The sequence below is a fragment of the Giraffa tippelskirchi genome, chromosome 10 (assembly GCF_054371585.1).
Source record: "Giraffa tippelskirchi isolate mGirTip1 chromosome 10, T2T-mGirTip1v1.2.pri, whole genome shotgun sequence".
NCBI lineage: Eukaryota > Metazoa > Chordata > Mammalia > Artiodactyla > Giraffidae > Giraffa > Giraffa tippelskirchi.
Window position 1 is genome coordinate 148,994,957 of NC_137284.1, and position 20,430 is coordinate 149,015,386.

Here is a 20,430-nt window from a genome sequence, read left to right on the forward strand (position 1 = left end):
AAGATGGATTGTGTCCCCAGAAAAGGACACTCTTATGTTTATTGGTATCGCAAGAAGCTGGAAGAAACATTTGAGTTTTTGGTTTACTTACAGAATGAAAAAATTATAGAAGATACAGCCATGTTCAAACAGCGATTTTCAGCTGAGTGCCCCCAAAACTCACCATGCAGCCTGGAAATCAAGTCCACCGAGGCAGCGGACTCGGCTCTGTATTTCTGTGCCAGCAGCCAGGCCACAGTGCTGCACGCCAGCTCTTCTCAGAACACACACTCACTGTGGACGCAGCTCAGGAAATCAGTGGTGTAGTAGGAGGGTAGGAATTGACAGAAACCCACCTTGAAAGAGCATGAACCAGAAAGAAAAATCTTTAAATGGCAACACAGGATGAGCAGAAGGGGAGGTGGGAAGCAGCTGGTGGGAAGACAAACCCAAGGACGAGGCAGGAAGCTATAAGGGTCTCAGATTCCCCAGTTTGCCGGGTATCTGGCAAAGGAGACACAGGATGTGACCTTGATGGGTTCCTAACAATCTTTATTAAAACATGCAGTTCTGAGCTTTTCATCTGGCAAAGCTGTGCCTACAGACATACAGATAATGAGCAGGTCATCGTCTTCCGTGGGCACCCTGATTGCCTGGCTCAGCACGTTCATTGATCCAAACATAGAACTGAGTGCCTAGAAATAAACCCACACAAATATGGTCAATTAAACTATGACAGGGAGTGCAGGAACATACAGTTTGGAAATAGACGTTCTCTTCAATAAGCAGTGCTGGTAAAACTAGAGAACTATGTAAAAAAATGAAATTGGAGCATTTCCTCATACCATACACAAATTCAAACACAAAATGGATTAAAGACAGACATGTAATGACAGAAACCATAAAACTAGAAAAAAACACAGACAGAACACTCTCTGCCATCAATTGTGGCAGTATATGTTGAGATCTGTCTTCTCAGGAAAAAGAAACAAGAGCAAGAATAATCAAAGGGAATCTTACTAAGCATAAAACTTTCTCACAGCCAAAAACAAACAAACAAAAAAACAAAATGCTGACAAAACAAAGACAACCTGCTGAATGGGAGAAAATATTTGTGAATGATACAACCAGTAAAGAATTAACATCCAAGATTTTCATATTAAGTTCAGTCAACTCAATATGAAAAACAAAAACAACACAAAAAAATCGGCAGAAGATCTCTCATCTCCTTGCTTGGCTGACTGCCTTGAAGACAAACCTCTTCTCTCCTACAAACCTGGACATCTCTTGTTTTGGCTTTCCTGTGGGTCAGTCAAGAAGAACCTGGTCCTGTAACAGTTGGGAGAATGATTTGCAAACATCCTAGCATGCCAATAACTCCTCTAATAGCAGGGCCTAATCTTACACTTTTTAACCCTCCATAGCATCTACCACACATCTAGTACCTGTAGCTGTCTGGGTCAAACATAGTTGATAAGTAAGTAAATGAAGTCTGTCACTATTTCTGGTCATGATCATGCTGAATATCTAGCTAATAGAACTAGAAAAAAGGTGAGAATGAGGGAAAGAGCGAAGAAGTGATTAAAGACAGATGGAAAATTGGGAAGAAGAACCAAAGGAATCTAAAGAAACATTGCATTATTAATAACAACAAATGTAATAAGTTTACCAAATTTAATATATTAAAAAGACATTTATTTCCATATATTAGCAACAAACAGTCAAAAACATATTTTTTAAAGAGAGAGACCATTTACAAATTATAACAACATATAAAATACATTAAAAAATCTATTAGGTAAATGATTTTTTAATCCAGAAAAGTATTACATTTTAGGGAAAACATTTTAAAAACCTGAAAAAAGTGAAGCTATATACCATGATCATGAATAAGTTACATCAATATAAAGAGTATTTCTATTTTTATACTATCATCTATGTATTCAATGCAGCACTAATCAAAATCACAAAAGATATTTTCATGAAATTTGATGAAAGTCATTGAAATTTAGGAAAAGCGAGAGGATGGGGAAGATAATATTATGATTACCAAGATAGGTAGAGAAAGAAAGATAAAAATCTAGAAAAATAACACGGAGACATGAAAATTCTCAGTGAAAGTCTGTCTCCTAAACTGATTGCTCCAGGCAAGATCACTCATTTTGTTATTTCTCTAGATATATTGCATGTTCATCACAAATATTTATATAGCTCAAAATTTGTTTTTTTAACATAAAGTAGCTGCTATATGATTTTGTAAGTGCAATAGAAGCTATGATTGACATATAGCAAAATGTATTGTTCATTGCCTGAGAGGGAAGGGAATAGGGGAAAAGGCAAATTGACAAGTTAAAAAAGCAAATAAATTACTGATGTGAAATTATTTCTATTTTTTAAAGACTGATGAGAGAGAAGAATCAGGAAAAAGAAAAATAAAGCAGTTTCAAATTCAGACTAGTTGTTTCACCAGCTTTCTCTGCCCTCCCAGCCTATGAAATGTTAGAGACTCATGTACACAGGGATTGTAATGACCATGTGAACCAACCACGTCACAAGGAGGTGCTGAAGGAGGATGAGGCAGCTAAGGGAAAAAGTCATCGCCCTGCTTTCTCCCTGAGCCAGACATGTGCTTCAGCTTCCTATGCTGTGTGACCTTTTTTTTCTGGGGAGCAGGTAAGTCCCTGTTGTGAAGGTGTTGGATTCCAGTCTCAGGACTTTCTCCTGTGACTGGAAAATCAGCCTTTCTCCTGGGCTTTCACTGCACTTACTGTCTCATTCCTCACAGGCTCCATGGACACTGAGGTCATCCAGAGTCCAGATCATCTAGTCAAAGGAAAAGATCAGAAAGTAAAGATGGATTATGTCCCCAGAAAAGGACATGTTCATGTATACTGGTCTCGCAAGAAGCTGGAAGAAGCATTTGAGTTTTTGGTTTACTTACAGAATCATGACATTGTGGAAGATACAGAAGTGTTCAAACAGCGATTTTCAGCTGAGTGCCCACAAAACTCACCCTGCAGCCTGGAAATCAAGTCCACCGAGGCAGTGGACTCGGCTCTGTATTTCTGTGCCAGCAGCCAGGCCACAGTGCTGCACGCCAGCTCTTCTCAGAACACACACTCACCGTGGACGCAGCTCCGGAAATCAGTGGTGTAGTAGGAGGGTAGAAATTGACAGAAACCCACCTTGAAAGAGTATATACCAGAAAGAAAAATCTGTAAATGGCAACACAGGATGAGCAGAAGGGGAGGTGCATAACAGTTGGTGGGAACACAAACCCAAGGATGGGGAAGAAAGCTGTAAGGGTCTCAGATTCCCCAGTTTGCAGGGTATCTGGCAAAGGAGAGACACAGAATGTGACCTTGATGGGTTCTAACAATCTTTATTAAGACATGTAATTTTGAGCTTTTCACCTGGCAAAGTTGTGCCTTCAGAAATAAGGATAGTCAACAGGGGCACCCTGATCACCTTGCTCAGCACATTCAGTGATCCAGACCCAGGGACTCCTTAGGGGTTCATGGCTGCTTCTCTCAGCTGTCCCTGCCACAGGAGCTGAGCAAGAAACTCAGCAACTCCCTAGGTCCTGACTACTACAATTACACAAGCTTTAAAGGCAACAACTCTGCAATAAAATGCACCCAGTTTGAGCATATGTTTCAATACTTTTTGAGGAGATTTTGTGCCTGTATAGATAGCCGGCATGACAATCAAGACACAGAATATTTCTCCCTCCCCTAAAAGTCCCTCCTTGCTATTGTACTGAGGTCTGTTTAAGTTCTCTAAGCTTGGCTTCTTATTTTTTAATCATAAGATTATAGCATCCAATCCCATCACTTCATGGCAAATAGATGAGGAGAAATTGGAAACAGTGAAAGACTTTATTTTCTTTTGCTCCCAAATCACTGCAGATGGTGACTGTAGGCATGAAATTAAAAGATGCTTGCTCCTTGGAAGAAAAGCTATGACAAACCTAGACAGCATATTAAAAAGCAGAGACATTACTTTGCTGACAAAGGTCTGTCTAGTCAAAGCTATGCTTTTTCCAGTAGTCATGTGTGGATGTGAGAGTTGGACCTTATGTTGAGCTCCTTAAGCTGAGCACTGAAGAATTGATGTTTCTGAACTGCAATGCTGGAGAAGACTCTTGTGGTGCTGGAGAGTCCCTTGGACTGCAAGGAAATGAAACCAGTCAATCCTAGAGGAAATCAGTTCTGAATATTCATTGGAAGGACTAATGCTAAAGCTAAAGCTCCAATACTTTGACCACCTGATGTGAAGCCCTGACTCATTGGAAAGGACCCTAATGCTGGGAAAGATTGAAGGCAGGAGAAGTGGGCGACAGAGTATGAGATGGTTGGATGGAATCATCAACTTGATGGCAAGCTTTGGGAATTGGTGATGGACAGGGATGCCTGGTGTGCTACAGTCCATGGGATCACAAAGTGTTGGACACGACTGAGCGACTGAACTGAACTAAACTGAAAAAGCATAAAAATGCAGACTAAAACTAGAGTGATATACTATTTTATCCTAATAGACTGGCAAAGTTAAAAGAACATAAGTGCCAAGACTTCCATGGCAGTCTAGTGGTTAAGACTCTGGACTTCCCCTGCAGAGGGCCCTGGTTCTATCCCTGTTCAGGGTACTAATAAACCGCATGCCACCTGGCACAGCCAGAAATTTTAAAAATTAGAAAGAATAGTACCAATTGAATTTTAGATATGAAACCCTAGAAAACACACAACAGTTGCTGGGATTATTTATTTGGCTTAATTTGGAAAGCATTTTGTCTTAGTATGTAAAGTTCACGTGGTGACCCTAAGGCTCAATTTTTATATACGCAAGGCATAGGGAAATATTATACCTTGATATGTAAAGAAAGGTATAAGAATGTAGTCCTGTTTGTTCTAGCACCAAAATCTAGAGAAGAAAACTAGTGTACGTTAACTCAGAATGGATAATAAATTCTGACGAACTATTAATAATAAATGGAAACATATATTAGTGATGGCCTAGAGGGTAAAGAATCTGCCTGCTTTGCAGGAGACACAGGAGATGCAGGTTGGAATCCTGGGTCGGGAAGATCCCCTGGAGGAGGACGTGGTAACCTGCTTCAGGATTCTTGCCTGAAAAATCCCAGGGACAGAAGAACCTGGTGGTCTACAGTCCATGGGGTCACAAAGAGTCAGACATGACTGAGGGAATGAGCAGGCATGTACATATTAGCAAAAGTGAATTATATAAAATTATCTGCAAACACAATAATAATAAAGTATTATCATTTAAATTATTATATAAAATAATAATAAATTATTATCACAGAGATAATGCTGAGTAAAAAATGACACAGAAAAAAGTATAAACAGAATAAACCCCTTAGATAAATTTCAAAGATATAAAATACTGATTAGTATATAATTTACAGATGCTTACATAAGTCTAAAACTGAAAATGGAACGAAAGTGAGTAAGAACTGGAACTTTGGGATTATGTTTTCCAAGACCTGGTAGAGAAAGAATGATAAAATCTAGGAAAATAACACAGGGACTTAAAAATTCTCAGAGAAAATCTGTCTCCTAAGCTAACAGTTTCAGGCTAGATGCCTCATTTCATTATTTCTCTAGATGTTTTATATATCCATCACAAATAGCTCTTTTGTATTGCTCAAAATTTGGCTTGTTAATGTAAAATAGTTGCTCTATTAATTTGCAAGTGCAGTGGAAGCTATGACTGACGTACAGCAAGGTGTGCATTTCATTGTCCCAGAGGGAAGGAAGGAGGGGAGGAGGCAAACTGACAAGATAAAAAGCAAGTAAGTTACTGATGTGTAACTGATTTTTATTTTTAAAGAAATGATGAAAGAGCAGAATCAGGAAAATAGACAATTGAAAGTCTGAAATTCACACTCGTTGTTTCCTCAGTTTTCCCTGCCCTCCCCATTAGATTCCCAAGTACATGAGGACTAGGATGACCACAGGAAGCGACCACGTCACAAGGAGGTGCTGAAGGGGGATGAGGAGCCTGAGAGGAAAAACCACTGCTCTGCCTTCTCCCTGAGTCAGCCATGTGCCTTGGTCTCCTGTGCTGTGTGGCTCTTTTTATCTGGGGAGCAGGTGAGGTGAATTTATTGGATTCTAGATTCTGGACTTTTCCCTGTGGCTGCAAAATCAGGGTCCTTCAAGGGCTTTTTGTGAACTTTCTGTCTCTTTCCTTACAGGCTCCATGGACACTGAGGTCACCCAGAGTCCCAGTCATCTGGTCAAAGGAAAAGACCAGAAAGCAAAGATGGATTGTATCCCCAGAAAAGGACATATTAATGTGTACTGGTATCGCAAGAAGCTGGAAGAAGCATTCGAGTTCTTGGTTTACTTGCAGAAGCAAGACATTGTGGAAGATACAGAAGTGTTCAAACAGCGATTTTCAGCTGAGTGCCCACAAAACTCACCCTGCAGCCTGGAAATCAAGTCCACCGAGGCAGTGGACTCGGCTCTGTATTTCTGTGCCAGCAGCCAGGCCACAGTGCTGCACGCCAGCTCTTCTCAGAACACACACTCACCGTGGACGCAGCTCCGGAAATCAGTGGTGTAGTAGGAGGGTAGAAATTGACAGAAACCCACCTTGAAAGAGTATATACCAGAAAGAAAAAATCTTTAAATGGCAACACAGGATGAGCAGAAGGGGAGGTGGGAAACAGCTAGTGGCAACACAAACACAAGGATGGGGCAGGAAGCTGTCAGGGTCTCAGATTCCCCAGTTTGCAGGGTATCTGGCAAAGACACAGGATGTGACTTTGATGGGTTCGAACAATCTTTATTAAGACATGTAATTTTGAGCTTTTCACCTGGCAAAGTTGTGCCTTCAGAAATAAGGATAGTCAACAGGGGCACCCTGATCACCTTGCTCAGCACATTCAGTGATCCAGACCCAGGGACTCCTTAGGGGTTCATGGCTGCTTCTCTCAGCTGTCCCTGCCACAGGAGCTGAGCAAGAAACTCAGCAACTCCCTAGGTCCTGACTACTACAATTACACAAGCTTTAAAGGCAACAACTCTGCAATAAAATGCACCCAGTTTGAGCATATGTTTCAATACTTTTTGAGGAGATTTTGTGCCTGTATAGATAGCTGGCATGACAATCAAGACACAGAATATTTCTCCCTCCCCTAAAAGTCCCTCCTTGTTATTTTACTGAGGTCTGTTTAAGTTCTCTAAGCTTGGCTTCTTATTTTTTAAGTATAAGATCATAGCATCCAATCCCATCACTTCATGGCAAATAGATGAGGAGAAATTGGAAACAGTGAAAGACTTTATTTTCTTTTGCTCCCAAATCACCACAGATGGTGACTGTAGGCATGAAATTAAAAGACGCTTGCTCCTTGGAAGAAAAGCTATGGCAAACCTAGATAGCATATTAAAAAGCAGAGATATCACTTTGCCGACAAAGGTCCATATTGTCCATCTATGGTTTTTTCATTAGTCATGTACAGATGTGAGCTGAACCACAAAGAAGTCTGAGAGCCAAAGAATTGATGCTTTTGAAATGTGGTGCTGGAGAAAACTCTTGTGAGTCCTTTGCACAGCAAGGACATCAAACCAATCAATCCTAAATGAAATCAACTCTGAATATTCATTGGAAGGACTAATACTGAAGCTGAAGCTCCAATAGTTTGGTCACCTGATGTGAAAAGCTGACTCATTGGAAAAGACCCTAATGCTGGGAAAGACTGAAGGCTGGAGGAGAAGGGGATGACAGAGGATTAGATGGTTGGATGGCATCACCGACTCAATGGGCATGAGTTTGAGTAAACTCGGGGAGTTGGTGATGGACAGGGAGGCCTGGTGTGCTACAGTCCATGGGGTCACAAAGAGTAGACACAACTGAGTGACTGAACAATAAAATCCCCTGCATATATTTTGTTGAAGTTTCCCAAAGATTTTCCTGATGTGAGAATCATTTTATGAAAGTACATTTAGATATTCATAAGAAATTTATTTATTAAAATATTTTCTGCCAAGATTTCTCATTAGTGCAATTCAGTGTAGTATTTACCTTTCTCACCTGATGTCCCTAAGTGTCAGTCAACAGATGAAGGGATATATTATATATTATATATAATATATATGTATGTACTTTACATATATATATACATATAATAGAATACTACTTAGACCTTAAATAAAATTTTGCCATTTACTGGTTGCTAATGTCTATGGAGAAGGGGGACATGGGGAGTTGTTAAATTGAAATTTCCTGAGGATGAGATGGTTGGATGGCATCACCGACTCAAGGGACATGAGTTTGGGTAAATTCCAGGAGTTGGTGATGGACAGGGAGGCCTGGCATGCTGCAGTCCATGGGGTCGCAAAGAGTTGGATACGACTGAGTGACTGAACTGAACTGAACTGATGCTAACTCATTAAACTGTGTACATTAAATATGTGCAGTTTGGGTACATAAATTATAGTTCAATGAAGCTGTTAAAAATAATTAGAAAGTAAGTAAATCTAGGGCTTCCCTGATAGCTCAGGGAAGTTGGTAAATAGTCCCCCTCAATGCAGGAGACCCTGGTTCGATTCCTGGGTTGGGAAGATCCGCTGGAGAAGGGATAGGCTACCCACTCTAGTATTCTTGGGCTACTCTTGTGGTTTAGCTGGTAAAGAATCCACCTGCAATGTGGGAGACCTGGGTTGGAGACCTGGGTTCGAACTCTGGGTTGGGAGGAAGCTGTTAAAAATAAATAAAAGGTAAGTAAATGTAATTCAAGCCAAAAGGGCTGCTTAGAACAGTGGGTGAATGCTTGCTCAGACGTGTCCAACTCTTTGCAACACCATGGACTCTTCTGTCCATGGGATTTTCCAGGCAAGAATACTGGAGTGGGTTGCCATTTCCTTCTCTTGCTTAGAATAGCAACTTACATATTAAAGGGAACTGGTGGAAAGGATTTTGGATGAGCTCAGAGGGGATAAGAGAAGAGGTGATCCAGTGCAGTTTAGTAAGAACCTTCCTCCCCTGTTGCTAAGCAACAGAAGCTCATAAGTCTTCTTTCTAAAAGACAGACATAAAAGGCCTCAGCAACAGTTACTTTCTGTGTCTATGGCTCTGCTAAAGTTTCATATTCATGGGAAAAAATATTTATTGGGATCTGGTGTCCTTTCTATCAGTGGGACTTGGGCAGGGTATTATTTGAACCCAGTTGCTACTTTTTATGACCCAGGGAGACTTAATAGAGTTACAGAGAAGTTTCCTTAAAGAAAATCGTGTTTACGATGACATCCTAAAGATGGGTTGGAGTTTACAAAGTGGGACTGGGGATAAAGAACAGACAAGCATGGATAGAAGATCCTGTGCAAAATTGTTCAGGTAGGAAAGAAACCAGTGTGCTTAGTGAATGAAGATGCAGCGATGTGAGAGGAGCAGAGAGAGGAAGGAGGTGAGCAGGAGGTGAGCAAGAGTTGAGACAGGAGAGAGGCAGGCAGACGTCAGCCTTCAGACCGTCCATGAACCGGCAGATCAAAGTATACACTGTGGAACTTAACACACAATTTAGTATGAGTCACTGAGTTCTTTCATAGCCTTAATTTTCCAGAACAGTTTTAAGTTCACAGAAAAGTTGAGCAGAAGGTACAGAGTATCCCCAGATGCTTCTTGCCCTGCCATTAAGATTTTAGGTATTTGACTTCTGTAGTAATTGTGTTAGTATTTATTGATGTGTGTGTGCATGCACATGTGTTTTTTTAAAATCATCCTGGCTATAGTATGAAACAACAAAGGACAGTGTGCAAAAAGCATAGGCTAAGAATACAGTTGTAAATGCAGTGGCCTAGGCAGGTAACAGTGTAGCTGTTGATACCATGATGATGATGGTAGTGAAAGAAATACATGAAAATGAGAGATTTAAAACATGATTAGGAAATGAAATCAAAGGGCTTTGTAATTGATTAGACACAGGAGGCAACAGAAGGGGAGAACTGAGAGGACTACCACAGCCATATAGGATGGATGGTGGCTCAGATGGTAAAGAATCTGCCTGCAATGCGAGAGACCCGGTTTTGATCCCTGGGTCAGGAAGATCCCCTGGAGAAGGGAATGGCTACCCACTCCAGTATTCTTGCCTGGAAAATCCCATGGACAGAGGAGCCTGGTGGGCTACAGTCCAGGGGGTCACAAAGAGTAGGACAGGAATGAGCAATTGTCACTCACTCACTCACTCACTCACCACAGCCATGGGTTAGGACCAAGTGGGAAGAAGAGTTGCAAAAACGTTGACCACTAGGGGGTGATGTGGGGCTTTCTGTAAACCATCTCTGAGCACAAAGGGCAGGCGCAGACTGACCTTTTATCTGACAGGTTGTTGGGTGCTGCCTGGAACTCAAGTGAGATCTCTTAATAGTGGCTGTACAACTGTAGGTCATGATTAGTCAAAGCCCCTTCACCTGCCTTCAGTCCTTTTAAGACTTGCTTAGCCTCCAAGGGGTAGGTAAGTCTCAACAAGGAGATGTTTGTCCCACTTATTTTCCAGGACCTGGACACAACTGTCTGTAGTTCAACTGTGTCTACTTCCAGTTGAGCTGGTTAGGAACGGATAGAACCAGAGACCTTCCAACTGGAAGTAAGCAAGTGTCTGCTTGGTGACTTTTAACATTAGAGGACCAAAAACTTCACCCTTAGATCACTCTAAGAGACTTTATTTATGAACCTGCAGAGGCTTACAAGCTTAGTTACCCCTGTGCAGGTTCAGGATTACCATACCTTTCACCAATCTCCTTTCCCCATGATCCCCATGCTCCTCACACCCGGGACAGCCTTGCTTCTTTATTCTTGATCACATATGTGCCTGAGTCCCTTGGCTGCAGAAAGGGATTTGAGATCTGCTCTCCCATCTTCTTGCTTTAGTTCAGTTCAGTCACTCAGTCATGTCCAACTCTTTGTGACCCCATGCACTGTAGCACACCAGGCCTCCCCATCCATCCCCAACTCCCAGAGCTTGCTCAAACTCATGTCCATCGAGTTGGGGCTGCCATCCAACCATGTCATCGTCTGTTATCCCCTTCTCCTCCTGCCTTCAATCATTACCAATGTCAGGGTCTTTCCCAATGACTCAGTTCTTTGAATCAGATGGCCAAAGTATTGGAGTTTCAGCTTCAGCATCAGTCCTTCCAATGAACACCCAGGACTGATCTCCTTTAGGATGCACTGGTTGGATCTCTTTGCCGTCCAAGGGACTCTCAAGAGTCTTCTCCAACACCACAGTTCAAAAGCATCAATTCTTCTGCGCTCAGCTTTCTTTACAGTCCAACTCTCATATCCATACATGACCCCTGGAAAAACCATAGCCTTGACTAGACGGACCTAAGAATGGATAATAAATTCTGACAAATAGAATGGAATCCTACATACCAGTGAATTATCTAAAATTGTATGTAATAGCATGAATTAATACTATAGACATAATGTTGAATTAAAAAAAAAGCATATCACAGAAAAAATTATGAACAGACTGATCTCCCTTAGATAAATTTCAGACATACAACATTAAATAATACATAATTTACAGACACTTAGTCACTCAGTAATGTCCGAATATTTGTGACCCCATGGACTATAGCCTGCCAGTCTCCTCTGTCCAAGGGATTCTCCAGGCAAGGATACTGGAGTGGGTTGCCATTTCCTACTCCAGGGGATCTTCCCACCCAGAGATTGAACCCAGGTCTCCTGCATTGCAGGCAGATTCTTTACCACCTGAGCCACCAGGGAAGCCCCAACATAAGTGCTAAAAATTATAATGAAGAGCAAGTGAATAAAAATATAAACTTCAGAGTTATGGTTACCTGGATGGGATGGAGAAAGTATAATAAAGATCTTTAAAAAAAAAAAATAGCACAGGGATTGAAAAAGTCTCAGTGATAATCTAACTCCCAAGCTGATTTGTTCAGGCAAGATCATTCACTTTTATGGTTACCTAGATGCACTGCATATTTATCAGAAATACAGTTTCTGTAAGTGCGACATTTAATTTAAATTACATAGCTGCTGTATGGTTTTGTAAGTGTGGTAGAAGCTATGACTGACATACAGCAAGTTGTATTTCTTTGCCTGAGAGGGAAGTAAGGATGGGAGGAGGCAAACTGACAAATTTGAAAAGCAAATAAATGAATGATGTGTGATTTTATTTAGAAAATAATGAAAGAGCAGAGTCAAGGAAAAAAAAATTAAAGCAGTTTCAACTTCAAGCTAGATGTTTCACCAGCTTTCCCTCCCGTCAGCCTAAGAAATGTTAGAGTCTCAGGTACCCAGGGACTGTGACGACCACAGAAACCAACCACGTCACAAGGAGGTGCTGAAGGAGGATGAGGAGCCTGAGAGAAAAAGCCACTGCCCTGCTTTCTCCCCGGGTCAGCCATGTGCCTCGGCCTCCTATGCTGTGTGGCCCTTTTTTTCTGGGGAGCAGGTAAGTTCCTGTTGTGAAGTTGTTGGATTCCAATCTCAGGACTTTCTCCTGTGGTTGCAAAATCAGGCTTTCTCCTGGGCTTTCACTATATCATCTGTCTCTTTGCTTACAGGCTCCATGGACACTGAAGTCACCCAGAGTCCAAGTCATCTGATCAAAGGAAAAGACCAGAAAGCAAAGATGGATTGTGTCCCCAGAAAAGGACACTCTTATGTTTACTGGTATCGCAAGAAGCTGGAAGAAGCATTTGAGTTCTTGGTTTACTTGCGGAATCAAGACATTGCGGAAGATACAGAAGTGTTCAAACAGCGATTTTCAGCTGAGTGCCACAAAAACTCACCCTGCAGCCTGGAAATCAACTCCACGGAGGCAGCAGACTCGGCTCTGCATTTCTGTGCCAGCAGCTAGTCCACAGTGCTGCACGCCAGCTCTTCTCAGAACACAAACTCACCGTGGACCCAGCTCAGGAAATCAGTGGTGTCGTAGGAGGGTAGGAATTGACAGAAACCCACCTTGAAAGAGCATGAACCAGGTGGAAAAATCTGTAAATGAGCAACACCGCATGAGCAGAAAGAGAGGTAGAAAACAGCTGGTGGGAACACAAACCCAAGGACGGGCAGGAAGCTGTACGGGGTCTCAGATTCCTCAGTTTGCAGGGTATCTGGCAAAGGAGACACAGGATGTGACCTGGATGGGTTCTAACAATCTTCAGTAAAACACGTAGTTCTGTGTTTTTCATCTCGCAAAACTGTGCCTGCAGGAATAAGGATAATCAGCAGGGGTACCCTGATCTCCTTTCTCTGCACATTCATTGAGCCAGACCCAGAGACTCCTCAGGGTTCATCACTGCTTCTCTCAGCTGTCCCTGCCAGAGACACTGAGCAAGAAACTCAGCAACTCCCTAGTTCGTGAATACTACAATCACACAAGCTTTAAAAGCAATTTGAGGTATAACATAGTCACAATAAAACATACCCATTTCAAGTATATATTTAATATGTTTGATAAATTTTTAGACCCATGTAACCTACATGATAGGGCTTCCCTGGTGGCTCGAACAGTAAAGAATCTGCGTGCAATGTGGGAGACCTGGGTTTGATTTCTAGGTCGGGAACATCCCCTGGAGAAGGAAATGGCAACCCACTCCAGTATTCTTGCCTGGAGAATCCCATGGACAGAGGAGCCCGGCAGGCTACAGTCCAGGGGGTTGCAAACAGCTGGACATGACTGAGCTATACACACACACACACACACATACACACACACACACACACACACACACACACACACACACACACACACACGAGACCTACCTGATGGGCTTCCCTGATGATTCAATGGTAAAGAATCCACCTGCCAAAGCAGAAGACAAGGGTTTGATTCCTGGGTGGGAAGACCCCCTGGAGGAGGAAGCAGCAACCCACTCTAGTATTCTTACCTGGGAAATCCTAAGGACAGAGGAGCCTGGCATGCTACAGTCCATGGGGTTGCCAAAGAGTTGGACACTCTTAGCTGGACTCAGAGATTAAGCAACAATAACAAGCATGATACTCAAGATACAGAATACTTCCCCCTTTCCAATTGCCCCCACATGCTGCTTTATTGAGGTCTTTCAATTCTTTCAGCATTGCTCTGTAATTTTTATCCAACGCATCATGCATATATTTTGTTGATTTTTTTCTGTTTTTCCTAAATTTATTTTTTTAAATGTATTATAAATGTACCTTTTAATACTCAGAAGGAGTTTATTGATTAAAATATTTCCTGCCAAGACTTCACATTAGCCCACTTCATTTTAGTCTTTACACTTCTCAACTGATGTCTCAGCTTTAGCATATTATATAAAAACACCTTCTCCAGAAGTGAAGATTTGTGTTCACCAGCAGCCACACCTGAGATGAGGTATCACCTCATGTCTGTAAGAATCATATTTCCAGGACTAGGCCACAATCTTAGTAAGTCCTGTTCTTATCATAACTTAGGTCTGTCAATCAGTCTAAAAGTGTTTTATTTTTTAAATCAAACTCCTTTAACAAATCTGAACTTGAACTGTAGATAAAATATTTCTCAGGATACATGAACTTCCTAATACTTCTTGTCCATGTATTTTATCACAAAGAATATTCTCTTCTAAAGCAGAAATTTTTAACCTGGGACCCATGGATGTCCAAGGGGTACAAGGATAGAATTCAGGAATCCGTGTATCTCAGTGGGAAAATGAATCTTTATTTTTACTAATCTCTAACTAAAATACAGCTTTTAGTTCACAATAGATGTAGTAATAAACCCGAGCAGTGTTAGTAGAACCTGTGACAAAGTCAATAATGGAAATCACAGGGTATTTGCATAAATTTTTGTGTATTACAAGACTTGATGTGTATTACACTTGATATGAAATTTTCAGATATTTTCCTATCCCATTACATAGAGTAAATATCGTTACTCTCATCACTCTCTGCTTGGGAATCTTGCCAGTTTTCAGATATATTTCAGAATACATATATTTTTTCAACATTTACTTATTTATTTGGCTGCACTGTGTCCACTTTCAGCATGGGGGATTGTTTGTTGTGCTCACAGTTTTATCTAGTTGTGGCACACAGGCTTGGTTGCCCCATGGCAGGTGGGATCTTAGTTGCCAGACTAGGGATCAAACCCATGTCCCCTGCATTGGAAGGCAGATTCTTAACCACTGGACCACCAGGGAAGTCCCCCAGGATATGTTTTATTAAATGAATTTTAAAGATATATATATATATATATCATAAATTTCTTTGAAAATATCTTGATAACTGCATTTCAGAATAATTGGTGTCTTTTGTAATACTGTATATCCTACTTTATGAGTTTAAAACATTATTCTCAGAAGCAGTGCCTAGGATTTAACAAATCACCAAAAGTGTTCATGTGTGAAGAATGAGATCCTCAACTTTACAGATGTGATTTTCAACCTCAAGCCTGGACCCGATGTTTGAACGTGAGCTCTCAGCCAGCATTCTTTCTCAGAGTTCTACCCCAGGGCGGCACTTTCTCATCGTTCTCATTCTAAATCATACATCATTTCCTTTCCCTTTGTATCTCTCTCTCACACAGACACACACACACACTCACACATGTGCCTTTCTTCCGGAAAGTGGCAGCAACAGTGTCTGAACCGCCAGATTCCAACCAAGTTTCATCATAAAACTGTCTTTTATCACAGATGACCCCCAGATATAAAAATAAAACAAACCTTTATCTACCAAAATAACAATATTTGATAAGAAATCATCTATGACCACATTATCATTTATCTAAGATTCTGGAATAAATGATTTTATGCAACGAATGTAGACTTATTGCATAAATTTCAGCTCAGTGCTGGAAAATGATATGTTTGTGAGCTTGCACAATCCCATGTCAGTAAATATCTGAATTTCCTGGATGTAGTATTAGCTTCCTAAATCCTCTTATTGAAATAAAAAATCCAGAAAATTAATAATGGCAAACACAAATATGGTGCTTATTCTGTGTTAAGAACTGTTTTAGATTCTTTATATAATATTTAAAACAACTTTTCAAGCAGATGCTCATTATATCCATTTTACAGGTGAGAAAATCAAAGGGAGGATAAGAGACTTGCCCAGTGACATAGCTGCTAGTTGACAGGGCTGGAATTCAAGCCCAGGCTGTCTCCCAAACCCTTGCTGTAATCCACCGACATGAGGGTGGGGGTGGATTTAGGGCCCTTTGCTTTTTGCTAAAATTACCAGACTCACCTCTACTTCATCTCTGCTGCTGCTGCTGCTGCTGCTAAGTCACTTCAGTCGTGTCCGACTCTGTGTGACCCCATAGACGGTAGCCCACCAGACTCCCTCGTCCCTGGGATTCTCCAGGCAAGAACACTGGAGTGGGTTGCCATTTCCTTCTCCAATGCATGAAAGTGAAAAGTGAAAGTGAAGTCGCTCAGTCATGTCCGACCCTTAGCAACCCCATGGACTGCAGCCTACCAGGCTCCTCCGTCCATGGGAGTTTCCCGGCAAGAGTACTGGAGTGGGTTGCCATTTCCTTCTCCGTACTTCATCTCTACTGTATCAATTTGTTGTTGTTGTTGAGTTGCTCAATCGGATCTGTCTCTTTGCGACGCCATGGACTGCAGCACACCAGGCTTCCCTGTCCATCACCAACTCCAGGAGCTTGCTCAAAATCCATCAAGTCGGTGATGCCATCCAACCATCTCATCCTCTGTTGTCCCCTTCTCTGCCTTCAGAGTTTCCCAGCATCACTGTCTTTTCTAATGAGTCAGTTCTTCGCATCAGTTGGCCCAAGTATCTGAGCTTCAGCTTCAGCTGAAGTAACTGTATCAATTACCTGCAATAAATACAGAGGACAGAGAGATCTGGCTTTATTTTATAGCGAAACCTCTGAACCTCTTCTTGTGTTTGGAGTTCCGCATTAACAGTGTTAGTGGGAGATCGAGCTATTGATAGAGAGGCAATAGACTCTGAACATGGTAGGTATTTTCCTTTCCTAGTTTTCATCACGGTGAATGCATAGGCACAGTCTGCTTGTGACTCTGACCAGGAAATGGGAGATTCAGTCTCCTCACCACTTGGCACTTGTCTGTTTAGAAGGGATATAAAGAGCTCTGTTAGGCGGAAGGGAAAATGCAAGTGTCTTGATCTTTATCAGTGTCTCCTTGTGCAAACTCAGTTTCGACAGTCGCTTGACAGCAGTCACAAATTCTGCATATTGATCCAGGGGGAGCTCTAGGTTCCAGCCTTTGCCCTTGGCCTCCCTCATTCTTTGTCTGGGGTTTTACAAAGACCCAGTCCTTGCCATGGGTAGCTGGGCCCTCTACCTGGCCCTTTGTCTCCTGGGAGCAGGTGAGCCCAACACCTAGTCGGTAAAGTCCAGTCCTGGACGTGCAGACCCCCACCCACTCCGGCACCCTCATCTCACAGTGTCTGGCTCCCTTCTAGGTGTCATCACCAGCCTTTGTATCTTTACCCCACAGGACCCACGGGTGCTGAAATCTACCAGATAAGATTCCTGCTCGCTGCTGGCTGGGATGTGACCCTGGAGTGTAAACGGAACCTGGGCTACAATGCCATGTACTGGTACCGGCAGAACCCAGGGCAGGGTCTGAAGCTGATTTAGTACTCTATGATTGAAAAGGATATTCAGAGAGGAGACTTATCTGAAGGCTACAGTGTCTCTCAAGAGAAGAAGGAGCTGTTTCCTCTCACTGTAAAGTCGGCTCACACCAACCAAACAGCCGTGTACCTCTGTTCCGGTAGCGCCACAGTGGAGCACGGCCACCTCCCACCTGTGCACAAACCCACTCCAGCCCTATGGCTCCCGATACAGCCTCCATCTAAAAACTTGTAAAGCATCCTTTCCCTTCACTCTCTGAATTCCTAATCAGAAACTCATCAGAATAGACCCATAGGATACACTTTGTTCCTTTGTCTTTTCATCACTCCTTGTACACTTATCACTGCATTTATCTTGACATTTTCCTGTGTCCCGCTATTTTTCCAAATACAAAGGGTACAAAACTGAGTAGAAGACAGGTCTTTTCTCTAAGGAGCTGACAGCCTAGTAAGGAAATAATTATGATGGATTTGAATATAATAATCTGTAAAATCATATAGCATATAATATTACAATATAATAGTAATACTATAATCAGAAGTCCTTTGGGAGCTCTGAGGAAGACATGCCAGTTCTGTCTGGTTGGATTAGAGAAAGCTAAGAGCATTTGAGCTTCATGAAATGGATCTGATTGTGAGTAGGACATTCATATTAATGAGTCATACTTTGAAAAAAGTACAGAAGAGAAAGAACTTAATCAACCGATAAAAATTTTACCCAGTAGAACAATTTTGAGAGATTGATAGGATGGAGTTTCTTAACAAGATGAGTTTCTGGTTTCATGGATGTAAGTGTAGAAGTGTATGATAGGTTGTTGCTCAAAAGAGGGAACTGAAACAAGAAAAATATTCAGTTGTCATTAGCAGACAGGAGATCAATACAATTTTTCAATGGTCTTTGTATGACTTTGGTTCCTTACAAAGCTGCAATGTCAGATAAAATGGGACCATGTTATCAGTAGCAATTCCCACTTGAGATAGTGGAGTTTCAATTGTTTATTGGATAATGAGATAAAAATTGGAAGTAGGCAGTTGTATATACAGACGTCAATAGAGCTGGGTTAGAGACATAGATTCTGCAGAATTCAGCCTATAAAGGATTAAAGTATGGCACCAGAAAAGTCCACCCAAAATACAGATTTAGGTATGGATAAAACACTTGGAAATATATATTGTGGTTTTCTAGTTCCTTCAGGAGATAAAAGAAGACAGGAATGAACTGTATAAGGATTGATCAAGGCATGGAATGTTTGAAAAAAAAAAGGGAATTAAGAAAAATGTGAGGGGCTTCCCTGGTGGTCCAGTGGTTAATAATCTGCCTGCCAATGCAGGGGACACAGGTTTGATCCCTGGCCCGGGAAAATACCACATGCCACAGAGCACCAAATCCCGTGCACCACAATTACTATTTCTGTTAGTAAAAACAAATATAAAATAGCTTAAAAATAAATATTTTAACAAATTAAAACTTTAATTGGATGAAATATAAACTAGTTACATTTCCTGAACTAGAATAAAAACTTTTCTTCTGATACCATGAAATGTTCTGCCCAGTATCGTGACGATTATGAGTCTACAAAGTGACCACATCACTAGAAGGTTGCTGATGGAGATTTTAAAACCTCACCCTTGTGCTTCTTTGGTGTGACCATTGGCCACAGCTTCTCTGCTGTGTAGCTCTTTGTCTCCTGGGATCAGGTGAGTCCTTCGCACAGACAAAAAATCCTGCTCTGGGCTTGTCAACTCCCTCAACCAAGTGTTTTTCTTGTCAGGGTCCCTCTTGGATTTTGTCTATAGTTTCTCTACAGGTCCTACTGATGTTAAAGTCATCCAGACTCCAGGATACTTGGTCAAAGCAAAGGACAGAAAGCAAGGGTGGGGTATGTTCCCTACAAAGGACATACATTTTTTTAATCGGTATTAATGGATCTAGAAAAAAGAGCTGGAGTTGTTTTTAATTTCTTTTCAGAATGAACAAGTCCTTGATCAAATCAAGTTGGTCCAAGAAGCAATTCTCAGCTACACGTCCCCTAAGCTCACCTTGAAGCCTGGAAATCCAGTCCTCTGAGCCGAGCCAGGAGACTCGATGGTGTATTTTTGTGCCAGCGGTCAGTCCATGGCACTGAAGTGTTGCTTCCTCTTAATACACAAGCTCACTATGGGCCCAAGTCAGGAAACTGGTGGTTTATTACATTGGAAGGAAGTCACAGAAGTTAACTGGAGCTAGCTTAAGCATAATGCGACTGAATACAAGTCTAACGGGTGCTTAGCAGAAACAAAGGAGTGATGGACAGACAATGCTGAGATATACTATATTCTAGTCCCTTTTCTCCTTTAAACATTGAAATACCACCACCTGGTGTGGCTTCATCCCCATCCCAGGCTTCAAAGAACCACCAAGTGTGGGGAAGAGGTGGTCTCTCTTCTTGAGCAGGTTAGCTCTGTTATCTGACTCCCATCTTGTTTTCTCCCACTCTCAGGTCCCCTGCACATCCAGACTGTGGTCTCCTCCATCAACACTCTTGTCTTTGTGTGGCATAGAAAAGCGTCCAACCACTGCTGCATCCAAAACTGCTCATCACTCATCAATAATCACCCATTCATTTGGAAATTCAGAAAAAATGCTTCAGTCCATTCATCTATGCTTTTTGCTCCCTAAAGTAAACTTCATTCAGACTAATTTCTCTCCCTCCATTTTTCTAAGTCTAACTGAATTCTACCCCAAGGGCAGCAGAAATACACAGGTCTTTCTTATCTTATCTGTCCTCATGTTATCTATTTTAGAGCCAAATCCCATCCAGTGAAATCACCAATTTCATCAGACTCTTGATACGCCAGCTGATCCATTTTAATTCCGCCAGTGCTTAC

At 41.6% G+C, this 20,430-nt stretch overlaps 1 long non-coding RNA gene and 2 gene segments (V, D, J or C); 2 read left to right on the top strand and 1 right to left on the bottom strand.

The window, feature by feature from the left end:
* LOC145523662 (T cell receptor beta constant 2-like) overlaps window positions 1-20,430 on the top strand; it is a 121,624-nt gene that overhangs the window by 19,444 nt on the left and 81,750 nt on the right.
* On the bottom strand, window positions 10,613-19,722 carry LOC145523689 (uncharacterized). 2 transcript variants are annotated; one of them, XR_014066846.1, is made up of 5 exons: window positions 19,603-19,722; window positions 16,186-16,777; window positions 13,741-13,780; window positions 12,768-13,181; window positions 10,613-11,297 (listed from the first exon to the last, which is right to left on the bottom strand). It is a non-coding gene; the product is annotated as an uncharacterized LOC145523689 (long non-coding RNA). The 2 variants fall into 2 exon arrangements; XR_014066847.1 differs by having other exon boundaries at window positions 16,186-16,805.
* Window positions 12,370-12,835, top strand: LOC145523685 (putative non-functional T cell receptor beta variable 23-1). The segment is given in 2 exon segments: window positions 12,370-12,427; window positions 12,540-12,835. Coding segments are annotated over 2 exon segments (345 nt in total).